Source organism: Cebus imitator, unplaced genomic scaffold, assembly GCF_001604975.1.
Source record: "Cebus imitator isolate Cc_AM_T3 unplaced genomic scaffold, Cebus_imitator-1.0 Scaffold258, whole genome shotgun sequence".
Taxonomy (NCBI): Eukaryota; Metazoa; Chordata; class Mammalia; order Primates; family Cebidae; genus Cebus; species Cebus imitator.
This window is the reverse complement of record NW_016107573.1, coordinates 848,445-872,268: the sequence shown is the minus strand read 5'-3', so window position 1 is coordinate 872,268 and position 23,824 is coordinate 848,445. Positions and strand designations below refer to the sequence as shown.

The following is a 23,824-nucleotide window of genomic DNA, read 5'->3' as shown; positions in this document are numbered from 1 at the left end:
GTTTCACCATGTTGACCAGGATGGTCTCGATCTCTTGACCTCGTGATCCACCCGCCCCGGCCTCCCGAAGTGCTGGGATTACAGGCTTGAGCCACCGCGCCCGGCCCTAATTTTGTATTTTAAGTAGAGATGGAGTTTCTCCCTGTTGGTCAGTCTGGTCTCAAACTCCCTATCTCAGGTGATCCACCTGCCTCGGCCTCCCAAAGTGCTGGGATTACAGGTGTGAGCCACCACGCCGGCCTTATTTATTTATTTTATTTTGAGACAGAGTCTCACTCTGTTACTTGGGCTGGAGTGCAGTGGTACGATCTTGGCTTACTATAACCTCCGCCTCCTGGGTTCAGTAGATTCTCCTGCATTAGCCTCCTGAGTAGATGAAACTACAGGCACATGCCACCACACCTGGCTAATTTTTGTATTTTTAATAGAGGCGGGGTTTCATCATGTTGGCCAGGATGGTCTTGATCTTCTGATCTTGTGATCTACCTACTTTGGGCTCCCAAAGTGCTGGGATTACAGGCATGAGCTACCGCACTTGTCTAAAAAAAAAAAAATTTTGAGACAATTGAGGAAATATTTGACATTAGAAAAAATTTTTAAACATTTATCTTTTAGAGATACTGAAATGTTTATGGATGAAACAGTGTGTGAGTTTTGCTTCAAAATAATTCATGTGGCTAGGCAGGGTGTATGGATGAAACCAGCATGGCTCTAAAGATATAATTTTGGTGAGGGGTATATAGGGGTTTATTATCTTGCCCTCTTTACTTTTGTATATGTTTGCATTTTTTCATAATGTGAAAAAAATTTTAAGGGAGAGTGCAACAGGTTACTATGGAAACAGATTTTTGCGTTCCTGGTATGTGATTACTTCACGTTCAGTAACCAAAGTGTCAGAATTTAAGATGAGAAAAGTGTTGCAGATTGGATTTTCAGGGAAGTAGAATAATATGGGGTATAGCATGTAGGATGCTTATTAAAGAGAGCCCTTGGACTCAACACCTGTGGGAGGGGTGGGGAAGAAATCGGAGTGGGTGTAGAGAGAAGCTGGACTGCAACCCAGACCCAGTCACAGCCTCAGGAGATCCCACAGGAACAGCCTAAAACATCCTTCAGAGATGTGCTACGTTGGGCCACCAAACACACGTGTGCATGCACACACACACACACCCCCACCATATTCATTTGGAGTGGCAGCCCATGCATCTGGGGCTGTCCCTGAAGGGGCTGACAACTGAGATGGAGCCTCTGGACAGCCCTCCCAGTGCTGGGTCAACAACAAGGCCATGGTGGAGGGGTCTGGGCCCTGCCTCACACTGTCTATCACAGAAAGTAATACATATTATAGTAATAATTAAGCACTTAAGACTGTAATGTGAGCCTTCTGAAACCTAACAAATAATGAAACAATGATATATTAAAGCAATGTGATTTAATCTGCAATAAAACATAGTTAATTTTAGAACAGAAAAAAATTAGGAAAATAAACATGAAAGCATTCATGTATATCAGAACCAAGATGGGATAAGATGTCATAAGAAAACTATTTGTCTTGTGTTAATGAGATAATGTCTGTTAGTTTGGTTTGGAGAGTGATGTAACTGTACCTTTGAAAGATTAACGTATAATTCCCTTCAAAATATGTAGAGAATTAACACATTTCCCCCTGTTTAGTTTTTGGTTTTTTAAATTTTTTTGTCACCCAGGCTGGAGTGCAGTGTCACGATCTCGGCTCACTGCTACCCTCTGCCTCCCGGGTTCAAGCGATTCTTGTGCCTCAGCCTCCCGAGCAGCTGGGATTATAGGCATGTACCGTCATGCCTGGCTAATTTTTGTATTTTTAGTAGAGATGAGGTTTCACCATGTTGGCCAGGCTGGTCTCAAACTCCTGACCTCAAGTGATCTGCCCTCCTCGGCCTCCCAAAGTGCTGGGATTACAGGTGTGAGCCACCATGCCCGGTCATTAATGCAGTCTTAACATTCACAGTGTGCTTTTGCTGGTATATTGAATAAAAATTGAGAAAAAATATTTTTGCAAGAACTTTAAAAATGGTGTCCACGAACAGAGTCACTTAAACCATGTCAGTTCCCTTTTTAAGGTCATATATAAGCACCAGGTACTGCCAGAATCCTTTTAAAATTGGGCTATTTTCTGATTTACTGTGGAGGACTGGTGATTGTTCAGCACAATGAATTAAATTAAAGGTATCATGAAGAAGTGGAAAGAGAAACAAGGCCGAATTGTGTGTTTCAAAGATGACAGCAACAGAGGTAGCTGCATCTTGGCCAACATGGATCCTTCACCAGGGAGCTCTGAGCAAGTTGCCATCATGTGCTTTTCCTTCTTTCAGGTGCCTAGGAGAACAGCAGGCAGCTGTGCATGGTGGGAAAAGCTCCGTCCAACCGGCCGAGAGTGGTAGCGTTGCCATGACTCCCACCTACATGGACAGCCCACGAAAGGTAAAGGAGGCCACTGTAGCTGTAGCGGGGAGCTGTCCTGTGCTCTCAAAGACTCAGGGTGGAAGGTAAAGCAGATAGCCCTTCAGATCCAGGATTGCATGTCCTGAGGCTTTGGATGAATTCTACCCTGAACCCTTTGAAGGTTCTATTACTGTTACTATTTTTACCTAGGAGCTTTCTTGTTCATGGTTGTAAGGAAGCTAACTTCTAGTTAAACCCAGATATAAAATAGTCAGTCATGCTTGTAATCCCAGCACTATGGAAAGCCAAAGCTGGAGGATCACTTGAGCCCAGGAGTTTGAAACCAGCCTATGCAACTTAAGGAGACCCCACTTCTAAAAAGTATTGAAAATAAAATTAGCTGGATTTGGTGGTATGTACCTGCAGTCTCAGCTACTCAGAAGGCTTAGGTGAGAGGATCCCTAGAGCCCAGAAGGCTGAGGCTGCAGTGAGCCATGATTACACCTCTGCACTCCAACCTGGGTGACAGAGTGAGACCCTGCCTCAAAAAATAAAATAAAATAGAACAGTTAAGCTAAATCATGTTGGTCAATGCCCAAGATTTGGCCTGAGCTTTGCATTTGGCCATCTGGTTTTCCTTCACCCTTATCTTTAGCTTTCCCAGAAGGGAATAGAAAGCTACTGAAGCAGCCTCCACCAGAGCTCGCTCTTTGATAATGAAACTTCCATCAGCTTTCTCACTGCTGAGAAATACAGTCAAACGGGGGCATCTTGGGGTGGGGGGAAAATACCAACCAAAAACCTGAGACTTTAGACCTCTATCAGGAATAACTACAGTAGAGGAGCTGAAAACTCCATGGGTCTTTGAAGACCAATTGACTTGGCTCTGTTAGCTCCTTCTGGGAAATTCAGACTCTGAGATCATTTTGTTGTGATAGGGTAAGTTGACTGTACTTACCACTCTCTTGTCTCTACCACTGGGAGACGAAAAAGATTCAATACATACGTATTATTTTTCAAAATTTTGGTCAAATTTTGTATCTGTGTTTGTTTTACCTCCATATCATGAAAAATTTCTTGCATCATTAAATGTTTTACAAAAGCGTGATTTTTAAAAATAACTATATTATTTTTTCTTTCCCTAAGCAACCCCAAAGAAAAAATAGCTATATATCATTTCACCATATAAATATGCCTTAATTTATAACTTCTTTTGGTTAAAATTGTAGATGGTGATTTTTTTTTTTTTTTGAGATGGAGTCTTGTTCGGTCACCAGGCTAGAATGCAGTGGGGCAATCTCAGCTCACTGCAACCTCCAACTGCCTGGTCAAGTGATTCTTCTACCTCAGCCTCCTGAGTAGCTGGGACTACAGGTGCATACCACCATGCCCAGCTAATTTTTGTATTTTTAGTAGAGATGGGGTTTTACCATGTTGGCCAGGATGCTCTTGATCTCTTGACCTCATGATCCACCTGTCTTGGCCTCCCAGAGTGCTGGGATTACAGGCGTGAGCCACCATGCCTGACCAGATGGTGATTTTTCTATAAACCTTAAAAATTATTCTGTAGTATACCACAATTATAATGTTGCAGTTAATATACTTGCAAGAATTATTTGACCACACCTCTGATTAATTCCTTAGCATAAATTACTATAATTATACTACATGAGTGGAGGGATTAAAATCTGAGAAAAAATATCAGCCAAGGCCATGGGCAATTTGTAAGCCAAAGGTCGGCAAACCTAAATACATATTTTAGACTTTGTGGTCCAAGAGGCAAAATAAAAGCTGTTGTGTAAGTACAGTGTTTCCATAACCATTTAAAATTGTAGAAACTGTTCTTTTTTTTTTTTCTTTTTGAAACAGAGTCTCTCTCTCTGTCACCCAGGCTGAAGTGCAGTGGCACAATTTCGGCTCGCTGCAACCTCGGCCTCCTGGCTTCAAGTGATTCTTCTGCCTCAGCTTCCCCAGTAGCTGAGATTACAGGCATGTGCCACAATGCCCAGCTAATTTTTTGTATTTCTAATGGAGACAGGGTTTCACCATGTTGGCCAGGCTGGTGTCAAACTCCTGACATCAAGTGGTCCACCCACCTCAAGCTCCCAAAGTGCTGAGATTACAGGTTTGAGCCACTGCGCCCAGCTGTAAAAAGCATTCTTAGCTCACTGGCTGTAAAAAAAACATCAGGTGGCTGACATGATTTGGCCTGCAAGCTGTAGTTTACCAATCTCTGCTCTAGGGAGTGGCTTTAGGTACCAGGGATACTCTGTGAAAAAGGAATGATCTGCTGACTGTGAGTCTTCTCACCTGTCCTCCTTCATATGTACATAAACCTCAACACCATCAGCACCTCTGCTTCTATATGTTCTGGCAGAGAAGGGACACAATGGAACAATGAGACATAAATTACCCCGTGTGCTGTCTACCAGGCTTTGCCTCTATTTGTTGCCATCTTTGAGTATCAGAAACAGTGCCAAGGACAAGACTGAAAACCAGCAAATTATAGTTTCAAATATATTAGATTGTTGTTTAGAACCCTCTCCGGATCGTCCAGGTGAACACTAAAATCTGCATGCATGGGCTGGAATTAAACTCCTGAATCATCAAGGGGAAACCAAATGCTATGAGATAGCCAAAGCATGGAGCCCTGCTGACATGCTCAGAAATGCCCAACCGTGTCCCCAAGGAACACTTCATGTTAGAATGCATGGGGGTACCTGCATCAGCATCTCCACAGCCACAGTTTTCAAGGTTTGGTATTTGAGTTTGCAGTCACTTACAGGAAGTGGCAGCAGTATCAATAAAATGGGCACCCAAATATTTCAGGTGAGGAAAAGTTGCAGAAAAGCAGAGAAGTTGAGATGTGTTAAGTGCCTTTCCTGAATTTCTATGATAACCAGGCATAAAAAGTAAAAGGATTCCAAAAGGACAGAGGATACTACTTAAGAATGTTGGAGGGGTCATTGAAAAAGTCTCTTGTGTCATTTTTGTTTCACAGACTTGGCTGCTTGAATTCCACAAGGCTAGGGTAGGGAGGGATTGACAGCTTTAGAAAGCCCCTTACAATGTGAGTGCTTGTGTATCTGACATTGTACATGTCTTAGCTTGCTGATGATTTTGTTACACAACCAGTGGAGGAGAAGGTATGGCTGCTTCTGTACCCCCTGTTTGCCAAAAAAAACTAAGCAAGAACTTATCCTGCATTGAATCCTCTCCTTCCACCTGGCTGCTATGTTGAGTAACGGGCAAAAAACACATCATGCTTTAATATACCTCTCCAAGAGGGCGACTGGTCACCCAGCCAGGTGGGAGGTCAGGATGTTGACACCAAAGCCCTTACCCTGCAGTGCCACCAAGCTGTTCTGTAGCCTTTTCATCTTCCTTGGCATAGTTCTGAAAGAATTTCAGAGCTATGTGGGAGGGTGAGAGCATCCAAGCCACGGTCTGAAGAGACCTGAGGGAGCTTGGGCGCACCTTCCAACCTGGGTGCTTTCTGCCACTCAGATGGGATATTCTGCCCAGGAAGGTGTGAGTTTTTGCTGATGCTTTGCATTTGTATATTGTCTTTCTGGATGGATCTCTCTCTCTCTCGCTCTCTCTCTCTCTTTTAAATTTTCCCCATCCTCTTCATGTGTCCTTGTTTCTCTCCTTCACTCTTTGTTTTTATTTTTATTTTTTGTTTTTCATACCCGGCTCCTTCCCCTGATGGTTAACCACTGGTACACATTCTGTTTCTTTGCTTCCTTGCAACTGCTGCTGCTGCTTCCTCCTCCTCTGACTTCAGGACGGGGCCTTCTTTATGGAGTTTGTCCGCAGCCCACGCACAGCATCGTCCACCTTCTACCCTCAGGTTAGTCCAACTCCAGGGCTCCACATGCCTGTCCCATTGGCAGAAACCATGAGCTAGCCTCCTGTTAGGCTCTGAATACATGTATTGGGCTGCAACTGAGTTTGAGGGGCAATTGAAATTGAATTTGGTCTCAGAAGTGTACATTCCCTTCCACTTTGTGGCAGCAAAGGGGGAATGGAAGAGATTAATGTAGAAGAACACGATTGTACCAACAATGACTCAAGTGTTTCTCATCACTGTCTGTTTCACATAGTTGCCACTGATTCTCTGCCACTTTGCAGCATCTTCCCTTTTAGATTTTGTGAGCAACATGAAATATGCTTACTTAAGGGCTGAACACTTATTTTTTTACTCCTCCCAATACAACCAGATAAATTTATAACAGTGTGGCAGGAAGTGGTGAAAAACACATCAAATATTTATTAATAGTCATGTGCTCCTTCATAGCATAGGCTGAAGGTGTAGCTCACCTAGCTTCTGGATTTCGCTTAAATTATTTGTCAGTTAAAATATTTGGACCAGGCCGGGCATGGTGGCTCATGCCTGTAATCCTAGCACTTTGGGAGGCTGAGACAGGCAGATCACTTGAGGTCAGGAGTTCAAGACCAGGTGGGCCAACATAGTGAAACCCCATCTTTACTAAAATTACAAAAATTAGCTGGGCGTGGTAGCACATACCTGTAATTCCAGCTACTTGGAAGGCTGAGGCACAAGAATCACTTGAACCCAGGAGGCAGAGGTTGCAGTGAGCCAAGATCGTGCCACTGCACTCCAGCCTGGGCGACAGAGCCAGACTCCGTCTCAAAAATAAAAATAATAAAATAAAATGTTTTAAAATGAGAAAATAAAAAGATGTTTGAGTGGCCGAGCTCCTACATCATTCTGCCACTGCACTGGGAGGGTAAGGGTTTAGTTAACATTGAAACAGGTCAGAGGTGCTGTGCCTTTCTGTGTAGGTCTTCAGATATCCACACCTGCCTCTTTCCAGTCAGCTGTGTGACCATAGGCAAATCCCGGTGAGGAACTTTGAGTCCTGATCTAAGCATCTCTAAAATCTGAGTGTGGGGAGTGCACTACATTTTTGGTTTAAAAACAGACATTGGTTGATCCTTTTTACCTTTTACTTTCAGTATCTTGCTCTGTTGTCCAGGCTGGAGTCCAGCCTCACCTTCCCAGGTAGTTGGTACTATAGACATGAACAACCATACCCAGCTAATTTTTTATTTTTTATAGAGATGGGGTCTTGCTATGTTGCCCAAGCTGGTCTTGAGCTCCTGGTGTGAGCCAATGTGTCTGGCCATTAACCTTTGCCTTTTTTTTTTTTTTTTTTTTTGAGACGGAGTTTTGCTCTAGTCACCCAGGCTGAAGTGCAATGACACAATCCTGGCTCACTGCCACCTCCACCTCAAAGGTTCAAGGGATTCTCCTGCCTCAGTCTACCAAGTAGCTTGGATTACAGGCGTGCACCACACCCAGCTAATTTTTGTATTATTCAAGAAGGGATTTCACCACGTTGGCCAGGCTGGTCTTGAACTCCTGACCTCAGATGATCTCCGCGCCTTGGCCTCCCAAAGTGCTGGGATTACACACGTGAGCCACCGTGGCTGGCCACCTTTTGCTTTCTTACAGGAGACTGTTAAGGAAAGTTTTAGACTCAGAAGAGGCACATAAATAAAGATTATATTACCTACCAGGTGTTTCGTTGAAAAGGTGGGAAGTGAAGCAGGAAGATCACTTGAGCCCAGGAGAACAAGGCCAGCCTGGACAATATCAGAAGACCCTGTCTCTAATTTTTTTAAAAAACGTATACATTAAAAAAAAAAACTACCTTAGAGGTAGTAAGAGCTCTCTGTACGTACACAAAGTTAACTTGTACTTTTTCTTTATGTTTATTTGGTTTATTATTTATTGTGGTAAAATATACAGAATATAAAACTTGGTTCGTGTATTTTCTGATGTACAGCATAGAATAGAGGAAGGAGGCCAATGGAGTCAGATGGCTGCCTTCAAATCTTGGATTCTATACAATGCCAGGGAGTTGTGTTAGGCACATGAATTAACCTTCTAAACCTTTTTCTTCATTAAAAAAAAATATTTATTTATTTGTGTGTGTGTGTGTGTGTGTGCACGTGTGTGTGTTCATTTGTAAAAGGAAACAAAAAATAATTTATTTGTAGGGTTGTTTTGAGGGTTAGAAATAATACCCATTTCTCCACAAATTTCAAAGCAGTGAAATTACAGGCATATTTCTGACCACAGTGCAATTAAGTTACATGTTAATGACAAAAAGATAACTAGAAAACCTCTATACGTTTGGAAATTAAATAACACTCTTCTAATCATGAAAGTGGCAGGAATGATATATGTAAACAGCTAGTATGGTCCTGGGTATATGGTGGGGACACAATAAACACTAGTTGTGATTAGGGTAAATGTTACTGCTTTGCCAGATATTAATGTCAGTCAGTTTAGTGCATATCATTGTCCACTCCCTACTCCTGCTACCTCTTCTCTCCACCCTAATCCAAGACCAGAAAGCACAGTGAGTTTGTAATGAGACAAAGGGGCTACATGTTAAAAGACTGTCAGAGAGTAGGCTTTGGTGTCAGGCTGCCTGCCACTCTATAGACTGGTTGTAAACCCTTTGCCAATTGGACTATCCTCTCCCAACCTCAAGTTTCTCATCTGTAGAATGGGAGTCATAACTGTGTTCTCCTTATAGGGTTACTGTGAGAGCCAAATGGGATGAAGCATCTTTGTGGTTAGCTCAGGCCCTGGCACAGAGTAATTTACTATACATGTATCTGTGTGTAGGGGTGCAAAGCAGTAAACAGGCTTAACTGGGCCAGTTAACTCTTTTCTCTGGAATGTATATATAAAAATGGGCCAGAACTAGGTGACCTCTCCTATCCATTCTAGTCCTAAAGTTCTATGATGACCTTGGAGCTTGGCAAGGAGGTAAGTCCTCCATCCCTGTCTGAGTCTAGGGAGGACATCACTCCAAACTCAAATTCTGCTAAGGGAAGGAAATACCTATAGCCACCACCCCCAGCTAACTTTTGTATTTTTTGTAGAGACAGGGCTTCACCTTGTTGGTCAGGCTGGTCTTGAACTCCTGGTCCCAAGCAACCCACCCACCTCAGCCTCCCAAAGTTCTGGGATTATAGGTGTGAGCCACTGCACCCAGCCCAGGGTCTACCCTTTGAAGTGAAATCTGATTATGTCATCCCTGATTAAACCTTTCTGTGGCTTTCTTTCCTTCAGGATAAAGGCTGAAATCTTTATAATGGCCTAAAAGATCCTTCATGATCAGGTCCCTGCCTCCTTCTCTGACCTCATATTTTGCCATCCTTTTCCTCACTCTTATGTTCCAGTGACCTCTATAGGCACAGGCTTCCTCCTGCCACTGTGCCTTGGCACATGCTGTTCCTGCCAACTGTGCGTAGTGAATCCCTACTCATCTAGTCACATCCTATGGCATGGACTTGCATAGTTCCAGTACCTCTTTTCGTAGCACTTCTCACAGTTCTAATTTGCATTTATATGACTGGGATATAGTTAATGCTCACCGTGCGTACGGGACACTGAGCTCCAAGAAGGCAGCTGCCATGTCTGTTTTGCACAGTAACCCAGGCCTTGGCACTTAAGAGGTGTTCGCTAGGGGCGGTGGCTCATGCCTGTAATCCCAACACTTTGGGAGGCTGAGGTGAATGGATCACAAGGTCAGGAGTTTGAGACCAGCCTGGCCAACACGGTGAAACCCCATCTCATGCCACTGCCCTCCATCCTAGGCATCAAAGCAAAACACCGTCTCGAGAGAAAAAAAAGTTCAGTATATACTACCTCTGAGATATTTATGGAGAAGACAGACACAGAAAAGTTTATTTTAAACAATAGAACCTTTTCCCCCCTCATTGATTATTTTATTTACTTTTTTTGAGATGGAGTCTGTCTCTGTCACTCAGGGTGGAGTGCCATGGCACAATCTCAGATCACTGCAACCTCCGCCTCCTGGGTTCAAGCGATTTTCCTGCCTCAGCCTCCCACAGTGCTGGGATTACAGGCGTGAGCCACCGCACCAGGCCCCTCATTGATAATTTTAAACCAAAAGCGCACTGCATCTTTGGTTTAAAACAGACATTGGTTGATCCTTTTTACCTTTTACTTTCTTTTTTTTAGAGGCAGTATCTTGCTCTGCTGTGCATGCCGGAGTCCAGCCTCATATAACAAACCCTGAAATATAAAATGTGGAACCATTCTGGTTTAAGTATGTGGGGAGAGGAGCTTGAAGACAACTGTGCCCCAGACCATTGCACCACATATAGCCTCATGGTCACTGGATTCAGCAGGATACACTTTGGGACAACACTGATTAGATTGGAGCAGCAATTTTCAGCATGTTTATGGGGTCATGGAGGGAGTTTTCTGGAGTCTGAGGCAATGTGTCCAAAAATGTACTTTTTTTTTTTTTTTTTTTTTTTTGAAACAGTCTTGCTCTGTCACCCAGGCTGGAGTGCAGTGGCATGATCTTGGCTCACTGCAACCTCCGTTTCCCATGTTCAAGTGATTCTTGTGCCTCAGCCTCCCTAGTAGCTGGGATTACAGGCGCCTGCCACCACACCTGGCTAATTTTTGTATTTTTAGTAGAGAAAGGGTTTTGCCATGTTGGCCAGACTGGTCTTGAACTCTTGACCTCAAGCAATCCTCCTGCCTCAGCCTCCCAAAGTGTTGCAATACAGGCCCGGCCAAAAATTGACTTTTTACCCTTTGCTCTGTTTTCCCTCTTCAAGAAAATGAACAAAACACTCCTGTCCCCAGGGGCTCAGTCCCTCCAGAGGACTCCAGAGACCCAGTGATCAACCTTCGCCCTGATCTAAACTCTCCACTCTCAGTCAGGCTTTTATCAGACATCTGTGTGCAAGGATCAGGATGGATTACCTGAAGGACATTTAGTCTTGTCACAAATGTCCCAAAAACGTGTTTGGCCTTGCTGTGTTTTTAAAATTTTTCATTTGGTTGGAAATATTTAAATATCATGAGATGTCATACAAAAATCCAGGTTTGTGTCTTATGTTGTAAAATAAGCTAGGTGCTGAGCCTGGGTTCTGACCACAATGCAATTAAATTACATGTTAATGACAAGGTAACTAGAAAACCTCTATACATTTGGAAATTAAATAACATACTTCTAATCATGCATGTGGCAGGAATGATACATGTAAACTAGTATGGTGCTGGGTATGTGTGGGCACACAGTAAACCCTAGTTTGTCCACAGCCCACGCACAGCATCATCTGCCCTCTGCCCTCAGGTTAGTACAACTCCAGAGCTCTGCATGCCTGTTTCATTGTCAGAAGCCACAAGCTGGCCTTCTGTTAGGCTCTGAACACATGGAATTGGGCTGCAACTGAGTTTGGAGGGCAGTGACTTGGCAGTAGTCACATGGCCATGGAGCAGCCTACAGCTTTTCCCCACTCTGATACTTAGCTGCATCTGTGTATATTATCTACAGGCCCCTGTGCACATTTTTTTGTTTGTTCCAACCTTTGTTGAAGTCCAGTACTATCTAACAGAACTTTCTGCAGTGATGGTAATGTTCTGTGGCTGTGCTGTCCAACGTGGCAGGTAGCTATCGAGCATTTGAAATGTGACTGTTATGACTGAAGAACTGAATTTTTAATTTTATTTTAAATAATTTATATTTAAATAGCCATATATAGCTAGTGCTAGCTACTATATTGCGTGGCACAGCTCTAGACATTTAAAATGTCATTGTTAAAATCAAAAAAATACTCAGACTGTACTTCCACATTTTTCCTACCCTTGTTTTCTCCTTACTGGATTTTCTCATGTATGTATGTATTTATTTATTTATTTTTAATTTTTGGGGGGAAGGGATTTTGCTCTTTTTGTCCAGTCTGGAGTACAATGGTGTGATCTCGGCTCACTGCAACCTCCACCTCCTGGGTTCAAGTGATTCTCCTGCCTCAGCTTCCCGAGTAGCTAGGGTTACCGTCGTGTGCCACCATGCCCAGCTATTTTGTGTTTTTAGTAGAGACGGGATTTTGCCATGTTGGCTATGCTGGTCTCGAACTCCTGACCTCAGGTTAGCTACCTGCCTTGGCCTCCCAACATGCTGGAATTACAGGCATGAGCCACTGCACCCAGCCGTATTTATTTTTTCTTATTGTGTGTCTATTAGTAGCCTCACCTTTTTTGGAACGATGTAAGATATAAAAATATAAGTGACACCCGGCGCAGCAGCCCACATGTGTAATCCCAGCACTTTGAGAGGTTGAGGTAGGAAGATGCCTGTTAGTCCAGGAGTTTGAAATCAGCCTGGGCAACACAGTGAGACCTTGCCTTTACAAAAAACAAAAATAAAAAAATTAGCTGGGTGTCGTGTTGCATGCGTGCAGTCTCAGGTATTTGAGAGACTGAGGATGGAGGAGTGCTTGAGCCCAGGAGGTTGAGGCTGCAGTGAGCGTGATTGTGCACTGCAGCCTGGGCAACAGAGCAAGATCTGTCTCAAAAAAAAAAAAAAATTAAAAAAAGAAAGAAAGAAAAAAAAATATATATATATAAAATCATTTGGAGTGAAGGGCTAGGATGGACACATAGAGGAAGGAGGCTGCCTCTGTGGTGAAAGTTAGATCAAATGAGATAGCAAATCCAAAGTACCTGGTGTAGGGCTGTGCCAAGTGCTGTGGGAGATACAGGGATGAATTTAAAAAAAAAAAAAAAAAAACCCTTTTGGAATATTAATGCCTGTCTTCTCCTCACCCCTAAATGACAAGCTTCATGAGGGCAGAGAGAAGGTTTTAATTTGGGATAATATTCTCCTTCCCTGATCTTACCCTTGGAGAACATCTGAGCTGTGGATCTGCAAGTTATTTCCAAGCTTTCCTTCTGTGCAAGGCATATGGGATTCTGTCATGGATCCCTTTGCAATGCCTCTGTCTGCCTGGCAGGAGCTGAGTGACTGGAAAGCCAGAGCCCACTTAGCCCATTTGTCTCCTGGTAAGACAAAGCAGAGTGTCATCTCTACCAGTCTCCAGGCACAGTGGGGAGCTGGGCTGGCAGATCCAGCAGTTTCCTTGTGGCTGATGATCCTCCAGCATGAGAAAGTGGGGCTGTTACAAGCCCAGGAGGTGGAAGATAGAAGACCCATGGGGGACGCCTGTGATGGGTGGTGCTAATCTTAGAGGCATCTCTAATAGGGCACCCTGCCTTGCTTTCCCCTGTAGCTTGGGAGTGCCAGAGAGTGGGGCAAAACTGGGGATTGGTGCTACTGCTGAGAGGTTTTTTGTTGTTGTTGTTGTTAATCAAACACCAGACTTGGATTTTGCCATTTTTTTAAAGTAATGTTATCTTTCTGTTGTAGGATCCAATCTAGGGTACCACATTGCAGGGCTTTCTAGTCTCTTCTAATCTGTGGCTGTTTCTCACTCTTTCCTTATTATTATTTTTTTTTGAGATGGAGTCTCGCTCTGTCACCAGGCTGTAGTGCAGTGGCACGATCTCTGCTCACTGCAGTCTCTGCTTCCTGGGTTCAAGCGATTCTCCTGCCTCAGCCTCCCAAGTAACTGGGACTACAGGCACGCACTGCCACACCCAGCTAATTCTTGTATTTTTGGTATAGATCGGGTTTCACCATGTTGGCCAGGATGGTCGCAATCTCCTGACCTCGTGATCTGCCCACCTCAGCCTCCCAAAGTGCTGAGATTACAGGCATGAGCCACCGCACCCGGCCCTTTCCTTATTTTTTTAAATGATCTTCACAGCCTTGAGGAGTCCTGGCCAGGTGTCCTGTAGCATATCCCTAAATCTGGGTTTGTCCGAGGTTTTTTTCATGGTTAGATTGGAGTTATGGGTATTCAAAAAGAATACCCCAAGCCGGGCACGGTGGCTCACACCTGTAATCCTAGCATTTTGGGAGGCTGAGGTGGGTGGATCACCTGAGGTCAGGAGTTCAAAACCAGCCTGGCCAACGTGGTGAAACCCCATCTTTAAAAACAAAAACAAAAACAAAAAGAATACCCCATAGGGGAAGTGCCCTTCTCATCACATCATATCAGGAGGTACCTGAGATCCACACAACATCACTAGTGACGATAACCTTCATCACTTGGTTAATGTCATATTTGTTAGCCTTCTCCACAATGAAGTTACTATTTTTTCCCTTTTTATACTCCATTTTTGGAGGCAAGTCACTAAGTCTAGCCCACTCTAAAGCGGAGCGGGGAGGGGGTGGTATCTACATATGTTAAATGGAGTCCTTTTTTGGAGAAGGTTCTTAAGATTCTTAAGATGAAAGGCGTTTCCCTCTGCTTGGCTCTTCACGAGACATCTGCCATTCTGTCCATCACACCTGCCATTTATCTTTGCTTACCACCGATCTTATTTCAAAAAGTTACTCATGGGAATCATGGAAGTACGTGCAATCCTAAAATAAAAACATGACTAGATGGGAGAAATTCAGGTAAAGAAAAAAAAATGACAGGACATAATATAAGGCCTTGTATAGTAGATGGAATTTTATGCTGAATTCAGCTCTGAACCTCCTGGTAACCAAAGAAAAGTGGTAAACATCTGTTCCAAAACTCATAGTGGTTATAAAATAAAGACAAATTGATTACTTGGGAGAAGCATACCTTTTCCTGGTATTAAGATCTAAGCAAAATGCCTTTCTGTGCAGCCTCTGAAAAGACAGACATTGTGTGATACATAGATAGAGCAGAGGTCAGGAAACTATGGGGCATATCTGGTCCACCATCTGCTTTTGTAAATAAAGTTTTATTGGAATAGAGCATGCCCTTTCATTTACATATTGCCTGTGACTGCTTTCTCACTTTCTTATGCAAAGCTGCGTAGTTGTGACAGAGACCATATGGCCCACAAAGCCTGAAATATTTACTATCTGATCTCTTAGAAAAAATGTTTCCTAATTCCATATCTAGAGCAAAGCTTCTTAGCCACCCCCACCCCCGCTCCCACCAAACTAGGACTGTAGGACTAATGTGCATTTTTGGTAATGTCCTTCAGGTTAGGCTGGTAGAGCAATTCTCTGGGTATAGTACATGAGAAAACCCCACTACAGGGGCCCAGAAGGCAAGGCCTAACAGCCACTCTTACATGCATAAGAGCTGGGTCTTGTCCCCTTTAGTTAGCTTATTCTCATTTAAACTTATGGCATGGTACCTGTTCCTAAACCTTACTGGTTAGAGGCAGGTGGTAATTGGTAATTGCAAGCTGCTTCTTGCTGCATTTCTCTGTGTGGTTATGGTGCCAGCAAAACCTGTGTGGTCCTTTTTTTTTTTTTTTTTTTTTTGAGATAATGTCTCTGCTCTGTCGCCCAGGCTGGAGTGCAATGGCGCAGTCTCGGCTCACTGCAGCCTCTGCCTCCCAGGTTCAAGCGATTCTCTTGCCTCAGCCTCCTGAGTAGCTGGGACTATAGGCACGTGCCACCACGCCTGGCTAATTTTTGTATTTTTAGTAGAGACGGGGATTTCACCGTGTTAGCCAGGATGGTCTCGAACTCCTGACCTCATGATCCGCCCACCTTGGCCTCCCAAAGTGCTGAGATTACAGGCGTGAACCACCGTACCCAGCCTTTTCCCCCTTCCCCCCCAAATCATTGAGCTTGCTGTAAAACAGCAAAATGGGTCTATCAGAACCAGGAGCAACTGTACCACCCAAGGGACATTTGGTCTGGTGACATTGGCAACATTTTTATTTGTCATATTTGGGGGTTGGGGCTGATAGGTGAAGTATGACTGGCATCAAGTGGGTACAAGCCAGGGATGCTTCTCTCCATCCAACAATGCAAAGATCAGCCCCCCACAGCAAACACCTGATCCCAGAGGGCAATAGTGCTGAGAAGCCTTGTTTTTTTATTTTATTTTATTTTATTTTATTTTATGTTTTTGAGACAGGGTCCATCTCTTCACTAAAAAATAGCCAAGTGTGGTGGTGCATCCCAGTTACTTGGAAGGCTGAGGCAGGAGGATTTCTTGAGCCCAAGAGTTTGAGTTTGCAGTGAGATGTGATGGCACCGTTGCACTCCAGCCTGAGCGACAGAGGGCAACCCTGTCTCTGGGGGAAAATAAATACAGCACCATTACATGAGGCACAACTTGGCAGCTACCAGGAGAAGCTCATAGAGGTCCAGAGTAGAGAAGAATATGGATTTGCTTGGGGCCTGGAGCAGAGTGAATCAGAAAGCAGTTTGCTAAGGCATCGGGGCTTAACATGGTCCTTAAACACTGATAAGATTAGCTGGGTGTGGTGGCCCCTGTCTGTAATCCCAGCTACTCAGGAGGCTGAGGCAGGAGAATCACTTAAACTCAGGAGGCAGAGGCTGCAGTGAGATCATACCACTGCACTCCAGCCTGGGTGACAGAGCAAGATTCTGACTTAAAAAAGAAAACAACTCACGGGTTTTTAGTTACTAGTTGTGGAGAAGAGCATCCCAGGGTGATATGGAGCACATAGACAGGATTTATACATACAGGGTTTCATTTGACTGGAAACGTACACGTGGGTGAATGGTAGGCAGCGTGGTGAGATCTCAGGTCAGGCCAATGTTGTGTAGGACCCTTGATTCCCTATGATTTAGTTTTCAGTGTGGTGGTTCATGGGGGGCCTTGAAAGTTTTCAGAGTAACAGAATGATGGGATTGGAACTGTTCTTGACAGAAGATGCAAATAGAGCTGGCTCACAGGTAGCGTTTTTGACATAGAGGCTGTAATCGGGGGCCAGTTAGAGGAGTGTTTATAGCCCTCCTTGGCCAGAGGAAGTATGGGCATGATTTAGAGATGCATGTGAATCTGCAGAGGCAGGCCACAGGACTAGGCCTGTCTTTAGATGCAAAGCAGGAGAAGAGAGCTATCAGATGGCTCTGAAAGTTGAACCTGAGCAATTTGAAAGGTAAAGGAAAGGAGATTTGGAGTGGGAAAGAGTGAGTCATGGTGGACAGAGGATGTGCATTGTGATATTCACCTGTTTGTCTCTAAGTGTGGTCTCTCAGTCCTGCTGTCCTCATAAGGAGTGATTCTGACTTCTCTACCTTTCCTATGGAGATTTTTCTTTAGTGTAAATCATGTGGTTTGAGGCAGGTGCTGAAGCGATTTCTTTGTTCCTGGGGATTTACTGTGAAGAGTGGCCTCTCATCTGCTGTGGTTTGGAAGGTGGGAGTTCCCACCTGCTTTGACAGAAGGCAGTGCCCACAAGACTGGTTAGAGTCTCTAGACTCCTTTTAGCTCTGCCACCAGGGACCAAGAGGAAGTGGGAATGAGAAGAATGGAAAGGATTGCATTAATTTTTGCTTATTTATTTTTTGTGAATGCTTATTGAGTGAATAAGGCAGTACAGCTTATTTGCCTTTTTTTCCTGTCTGTTATTTTGGGATCCAAGTATTCATTTTAAAATCTCCTACAGGTATCTGTGGACCAAACAGTCACTCCTGTGTTGGACAGCACCAGTTTGGGCATAAGCACAGGTCAATCTGTGGACAGAGGCAACAGCCAGACCTTTGGGAACTCCCAGAACGTAGGAGAACAGGGTTACTCCTCCACAAACTCCAGTGACAGCAGGTGAGATTCAGAGTGGCCGAACTCCTGTTCCTGGGAAGTGGAGACAGTCTGACCTCAAAGGCTGCCGAGGCTGGGAATCCAAAGCTCTGGGCCAAGTTCTGACTCTGCCACAAGTCACATGGGACCCTGGGCAAGTTAGTTCTTATCCACACCTGTGTGAAGGGACTAATGATCTGTTTCCTGCCATCCTCACAGGATAGCTAAGAGACTCCCACAGAGATGTAGGAAAGTGTGAAGCACCACATAGGAGTACAGGGTTTCTGGAAGAGGACCCTGCCTAGTCTGTCTTGTTCACTGTGGTGCCTGTGGCACAGTGCCTTGCATGTCATAGCATGTAGTCACTAAGGAAAAGGACAAACAGTGGATGAGTCACTAATTGTGTCCAAACATGACTGTTTTTCTTCTATTCCTTAGTAACCAGAGGGAAAAGAAGTGCACCAGCTTTTAATGCTCTTGTCAATTCTGAAAAGCCTTTTTACTTTCTTCCCAGCCGTGTTTGCTTTATAATAATTATGCTGGCTGGGTACAGTGACTCACACCTGTAATCCCAGCACTTTGAGTGGCCAAGGCAGGCAGATCACAAGGTCAGGAGTTCGAGACCAGCCTGGCCAATATGGTGAAACCCTGTCACTAGTAAAAATTTTTTAAAAAGCTGGGTGTGGTGGTGGGCACCTGTAGTCCCAGCTACTCGGAAGGCTGAGGCAGGAGAATCGCTTGAACCCGGGAGGCGGAGGTTGCAGTAAGCCAAGATTACACCGCTGCACTCCAGCCTGGACAACAGAGCAAGACTCGTCTGGGAAAAAAATTATGCCCCAGTCTGTTCTTATTGTCTCACTGTACTGTCTAAGCAGTCCTTGGCAAAAATCATCTAAGAGACTTAACTTTTGTATCCCTGTCCCTAAGAGCAGGAAGTTCTCTGGGGCTGCTCACCTGCCTCTGTCACTTTGTTTCCCTTATGTCATAAATTCTGGGCTGGTTTAATCTGTGTCTCCTCCACTGCTACCTATTCATTCTGGCCAGTAGAGGTGATGGTCATTTCAGAAGCAGGAACAGGTCTGGACTTCTGCTCCCTGCTTTCACTCATGCCCATATCCCCATCAAGCCTACCTGGCTTTTTGGCTTTAGGCATGGAGGAGATTGGAGAGGCTGCCCAATGCATAGAAAATGAGTCCATTTATCTGCTTCCTCATTGCTTACAAGGGTAGAACAGTAGGTTTTCTTCTGCTTTCAGAAGAAATGAGGGATCAGGGATGTTTAGGCTGGAAGTGAAAAAAAAAAAACAAAAAATGACATGGCAGGTAGAATCAGGATCAATGACTGAAAAATACGGAGAACAGATCTTATTTCATGATAAAGAACTTACTAGCAATGGGTCTGCTGTTTGGCCAAGTTCTCTGCCATTGAAGATGTTCACATAGATAGGACAGCCTCTTGCCCAGACTCATGGTCTCAGCAGAGACCCAGACATGAGAAGGAAGTTCATTTCAGGCCGGGTGCAGTGGCTCACCCCTGTAATCCCAGCACTTTGGGAGGCTGACGTGGGTGGATCACCTGAGATCAGGAGTTTGAGACCAGCCTGACCAACATGGAAAAACCCCATCTCTACTAAAAACACAAAATTAACCAGGCATGGTGACACTTGCCTGTATTCCCAGCTATTTGAGAGGCTGAGGCAGGAGAATCACTTGAACCCGGGAGGTGGAGATTGCAGTGAGCCGAGATCGCGCCATTGCACTCCAGCTATGTAGCTTTTCTATGGATGGGCAACAAGAGTGAAACTCCATTCAAAAACAAAAAAAGGAACCTCATTTCAAAAGTCTTTGAAAGCTTTTTCAAACCCTGAAATTCTGAAATGCTTCAGTGATTTCTGGACTCCTGAATAGTCATGAAGAGGAGTAGTCTGGGACTGATGAAAGGGAGAAGTTCAAAGAACTTGAGGAGCTTATGGATTAGCCCCACAACTGGCCCAGTTTGGTATGGTGGGTGGCCACTCAGCTGCTGAATATTAAGCACTTTTTAATTTTTTTTGAGACAGAGTCTTGTTCTGTCACCCACACTGTAGCACAATCTCAGCTCACAGCATCCTCCGCCGCCCGGGTTCAAGCGATTCCCCTGCCTCAGCCTCCTGAGCAGCTGGGACCACAGGCGTGCGCCACCACACCCAGCTAATTATTTTGTATTTTAGTAGAGATGGGTTTCACCATGTTGGCCAGGATGGTCTTGATCGCCTGACCTCGTGATTTGCCCGCCTTAGCCTCTGAAAATGCTGGAATTACAGGTTTGAGCCACCGCACCCAGCTACATTAAGCACATTTTAAGGAACCATCATACCTTTGAGCAAGAATGTGGGCAACAGATGGTGGACAGGGCTTTGGAGAGAGACTGACCTGGATTCAAATACCTAGATTCCAGATCCTGGTACTTCCTGGCTCTTTGACCTTCACCAGTTCTTTTAGTCAGTTTCAAAAAGTTGGTGTTAATTATTATTATTTTAGTATTGTTTACCACTTTTGGCTTCATGTGTGTCAGTCCTGTACATGTGCTCAGTATTGTATAGATATTCACCTCACATTAGCCCTCAAAGACAGGAATAGCATTAATCCCATTTTTCACGAGGAAACTGAGGCCAAGAAAAGCTACATAGCAGGTTAGTGATGATACTGGGATTCTGTTCCCCATGCTCTTACCGTATTACCTAGCACTCTCTGGTCAGGATTAAATGAAACTACCTGTGAAAGGCACTTGGGGCAAACCCAAAGCAGTCCAGGGGGTTTCTTGTAAGTGGTTGGGCCTGAATAATATTGTTAACAGGAGAGATACTTACTAAGGGTAAGTTGGGATACAAAAGTACTTTGAATTCTAAATGTGTACATTTTATTTTATTTTATTTATTTTTTTGAGACAGAGTCTCACTCTGTCACCCAGGCTGGAGTGAAGTGAATGGCGTGATCTCAGCTCACTGCAACTTTCACCTCCCAGTTTCAAGCAATTCTCCTGCCTCAGCCTCCTGAGTAGCTGGGACTACATGCGTGCGTCACCATGCCTAGCTAATTTTGATATTTTTAGTAGAGACAGGATTTCACTATGTTGGCCAGTCTGGTCTTGAACTCCTGACCTCAAGTGATCCACCTGCCTCAGCTTCCCAAAGTGCTGGGATTACAGGCATGAGCCACCACACCTGGACCTAAATGTGTATATTTTAAAATAGGAACCCCCACCATGAGATATCCTTCTGATATAGCCATCCCTAATTTACTGAAATACCTTTAGTGTCAACATTGTCCTGGTTTCCGGCTGCATAAGAAGTAGAGAATGTAGGCCGGGCGCGGTGGCTCAAGCCTGTAATCCCAGCACTTTGGGAGGCCGAGGCGGGTGGATCACGAGGTCAAGAGATCGAGACCATCCTGGTCAACATGGTGAAACCCCGTCTCTACTAAAAATACAAAAAACATTAGCTGGGCATGGTGGCGCGTGCCTGTAATCCCAGCTACTCAGGAGGTTAAGGCAGGAGAATTGCCTGAACCCAGGAGGCGGAGGTTGCGGTGAGCCGAGATTGCGCCATTGCACTCCAGCCTGGGTAACAAGAGTGAAACTCCGTCTCAAAAAAAAAAAAAAAGAAGTAGAGAATGTTCCTGATATTCATGCTCTTGACTGTATATGTGCCCTCTTGCTTTGCTGACCTGACACCTTGTATTATAGCTCTCAGCAGCTGGTGGCAAGCTCCTTGACCTCATCCTCCACCCTGACAGAAATCCTGGAAGCCATGAAGCACCCCTCGTAAGTTTCTCATCACAGATATGAGAGTAGGGTTAGAAGGCTCCCAAAAGCCTGTGCCACAGCAATACTTAGGCAGTGTGGTTTGGTAGATTCATTCATGACTCTACTTCTCACCAGTTTTGAGACCTTGGGCAAGTTACTTGACCTCTCTGAGCTTCTGTTTCCTTGTTTGTAATTTGGGATTTTTTTTTTTTTTTCTGAGACGGAGTCTCACTCTGTTGCCCAGGCTAGGGTGCAGTGGTGTGATCTTGGCTCACTGCAGCTTCCACCTCCCAGGTTCAAGCGATTCTCCTGTCTCAGCCTCCTGAGTAGCTGGGATTACAGGTGTGCACCACCACACCTGGCTAATTTTTGTATTTTTAGTAGAGATGGGGATTCACCATATTGGCCAGGCTGGTCTCAAACTCCTGACCTCGTGATCCGCCCATCTGGGCTCCCAAAGTGCTAGGATTACAGGTGAGAGCCACTGTGCCCAGCCAAGATGGGACTTTTTTAAAAAGTAGTTAAGCCACAGGGTTGATGTAAGGATTAAATGAAATAATTGTGTGAGGTACCTAGTGTTATGCCTGACAAGTATAGGTATTCTCTGAATGTCAGTTCCCATCTTTTCCCTCTACCCCTTCTCTTTTGCCCCCTGTAACAACTTCTTTTGTCCTCCCATGAGTATTTATGTGGGTCTAGGAATAGCTTAGGGACATTGCTTTATGGTAATAAATGCTCTAGTGGAAGTCCCTTTTTTTTTTTTCATCTTTCCTTCCACTTCTTGCCGTGGGACACACACATCCCCCCTGCTCCCACTTACTGTGTTGAAACCCAGGACAGGAGTCCAGCTGCTCTCTGAACAGAAGGGCCTCTCGCCTTACTGCTTCATCAGCGCGGAGGTGGTGCACTGGCTGGTGAACCACGTGGAAGGGATCCAGACACAAGCAATGGCCATCGACATCATGCAGGTGAGACAGCAAGGGGGACCCACGGAGCTGTCTGCTCAGGTCCTGAAAAACCAGGGCCTTAGAAGCTATCACCCTTTTCAGTAATGAGATCTGCGGGTTGGGTTTAGGGTCTGTTTTTAATAAGTGTGAGGCCTGTCTGGAATTGATGAAAGAACGAGTGTTGCTTTGAAATACACTGTATCTTGACTTAAAAACTGGGCAGAATTTATTGTCTGAACTGAAACGTTCTGGACAGAATTTGTGCACTTGTAAGCCTTAGAAAAATCTCTATGATTTTTGGGGGAATGCCCTCCCTCTGACCTCAAGCTCCCCCGCCCCCGTTTCCCCTGGTCAATGCATGCTTACTTAAAACTCAATGCTGGATTCAAGGCTATGCCCCGGAGGTCTTTTGTCACCTGTACTTACTCTGTCAGCGCTCTTAGTACAACATGTTGAAGATCCATCTGTCTCTCATTTGTCTCCTGCCTCAACCAGCTCCTTGAGGGCAGGATCACCTCTTATTTTCCATTTCTGTGTCACCAGTGCTAGGCATGTTGCTTGGCACCTGGTAGGCACTTAGAACCACGCTTGCTGGATTTAATTACACTGCTCAGAATTAGAACTCTGGAATATGGGAATATGACAGAACTGGAACAACAAGGAAATGGAAAAGGCCAGTTGACTGAGCCAGTTCATGCCATCCTGTCTGTACAGAGGCCCCCACTGGAAGTCAGTACTGTTTCCTCACCAGCTGAGTTGTCGTCATGGAAATGTTAAAATCAATAACTGATTTGAATGAGCATGTGATTCTCAGTTCTCTCTTTGAGGGTCTTGATGTGCTATTTTGCATAGCCTTTTCCTTACACACTCTCATCTCCCCTGAGAATTCGATTTCCTTGTTCAAATAATGAAATGCTACTACAGCAGTTAAAATGAATGAGCTGAAGGTGCATGTATCAACATGGATAAATGTCAGAAACATGATGTGAACTGGAAAACCAACTTACAAAATGATATAATATTGTGCCCTTTATTTGAAAATTTAAAATCCCACAAGAATACCTTATATTCTCTATTATACATGTTTATATAATAAAATTATTTAAGATTAATATCACACTAGGGGCCAGGCACAGTGGCTCACGCCTGTAATCCTAGCACTTTGGGAGGGTGAGATGGGCAGATCACAAGGTCAAGAGATCGAGACCATCCTGGCCACCATGGTGAAATCCCATCTCTACTAAAAAAAA

General features: G+C 44.5%; 1 protein-coding gene across 1 annotated transcript in view; it reads left to right on the top strand.

Annotated features, from left to right (window-relative positions):
• The window catches only part of DEPDC5 (DEP domain containing 5, GATOR1 subcomplex subunit), a 171,605-nt gene that overhangs the window by 110,907 nt on the left and 36,874 nt on the right, over positions 1-23,824 (top strand). Inside the window, exons 31-35 of the mRNA XM_017499506.2 lie at positions 2,352-2,460; positions 6,209-6,274; positions 17,714-17,868; positions 21,568-21,645; positions 22,463-22,595. Coding sequence (XP_017354995.2) covers positions 2,352-2,460; positions 6,209-6,274; positions 17,714-17,868; positions 21,568-21,645; positions 22,463-22,595 — 541 coding nt within the window. The remainder of the gene's footprint in view (positions 1-2,351; positions 2,461-6,208; positions 6,275-17,713; positions 17,869-21,567; positions 21,646-22,462; positions 22,596-23,824) is intronic.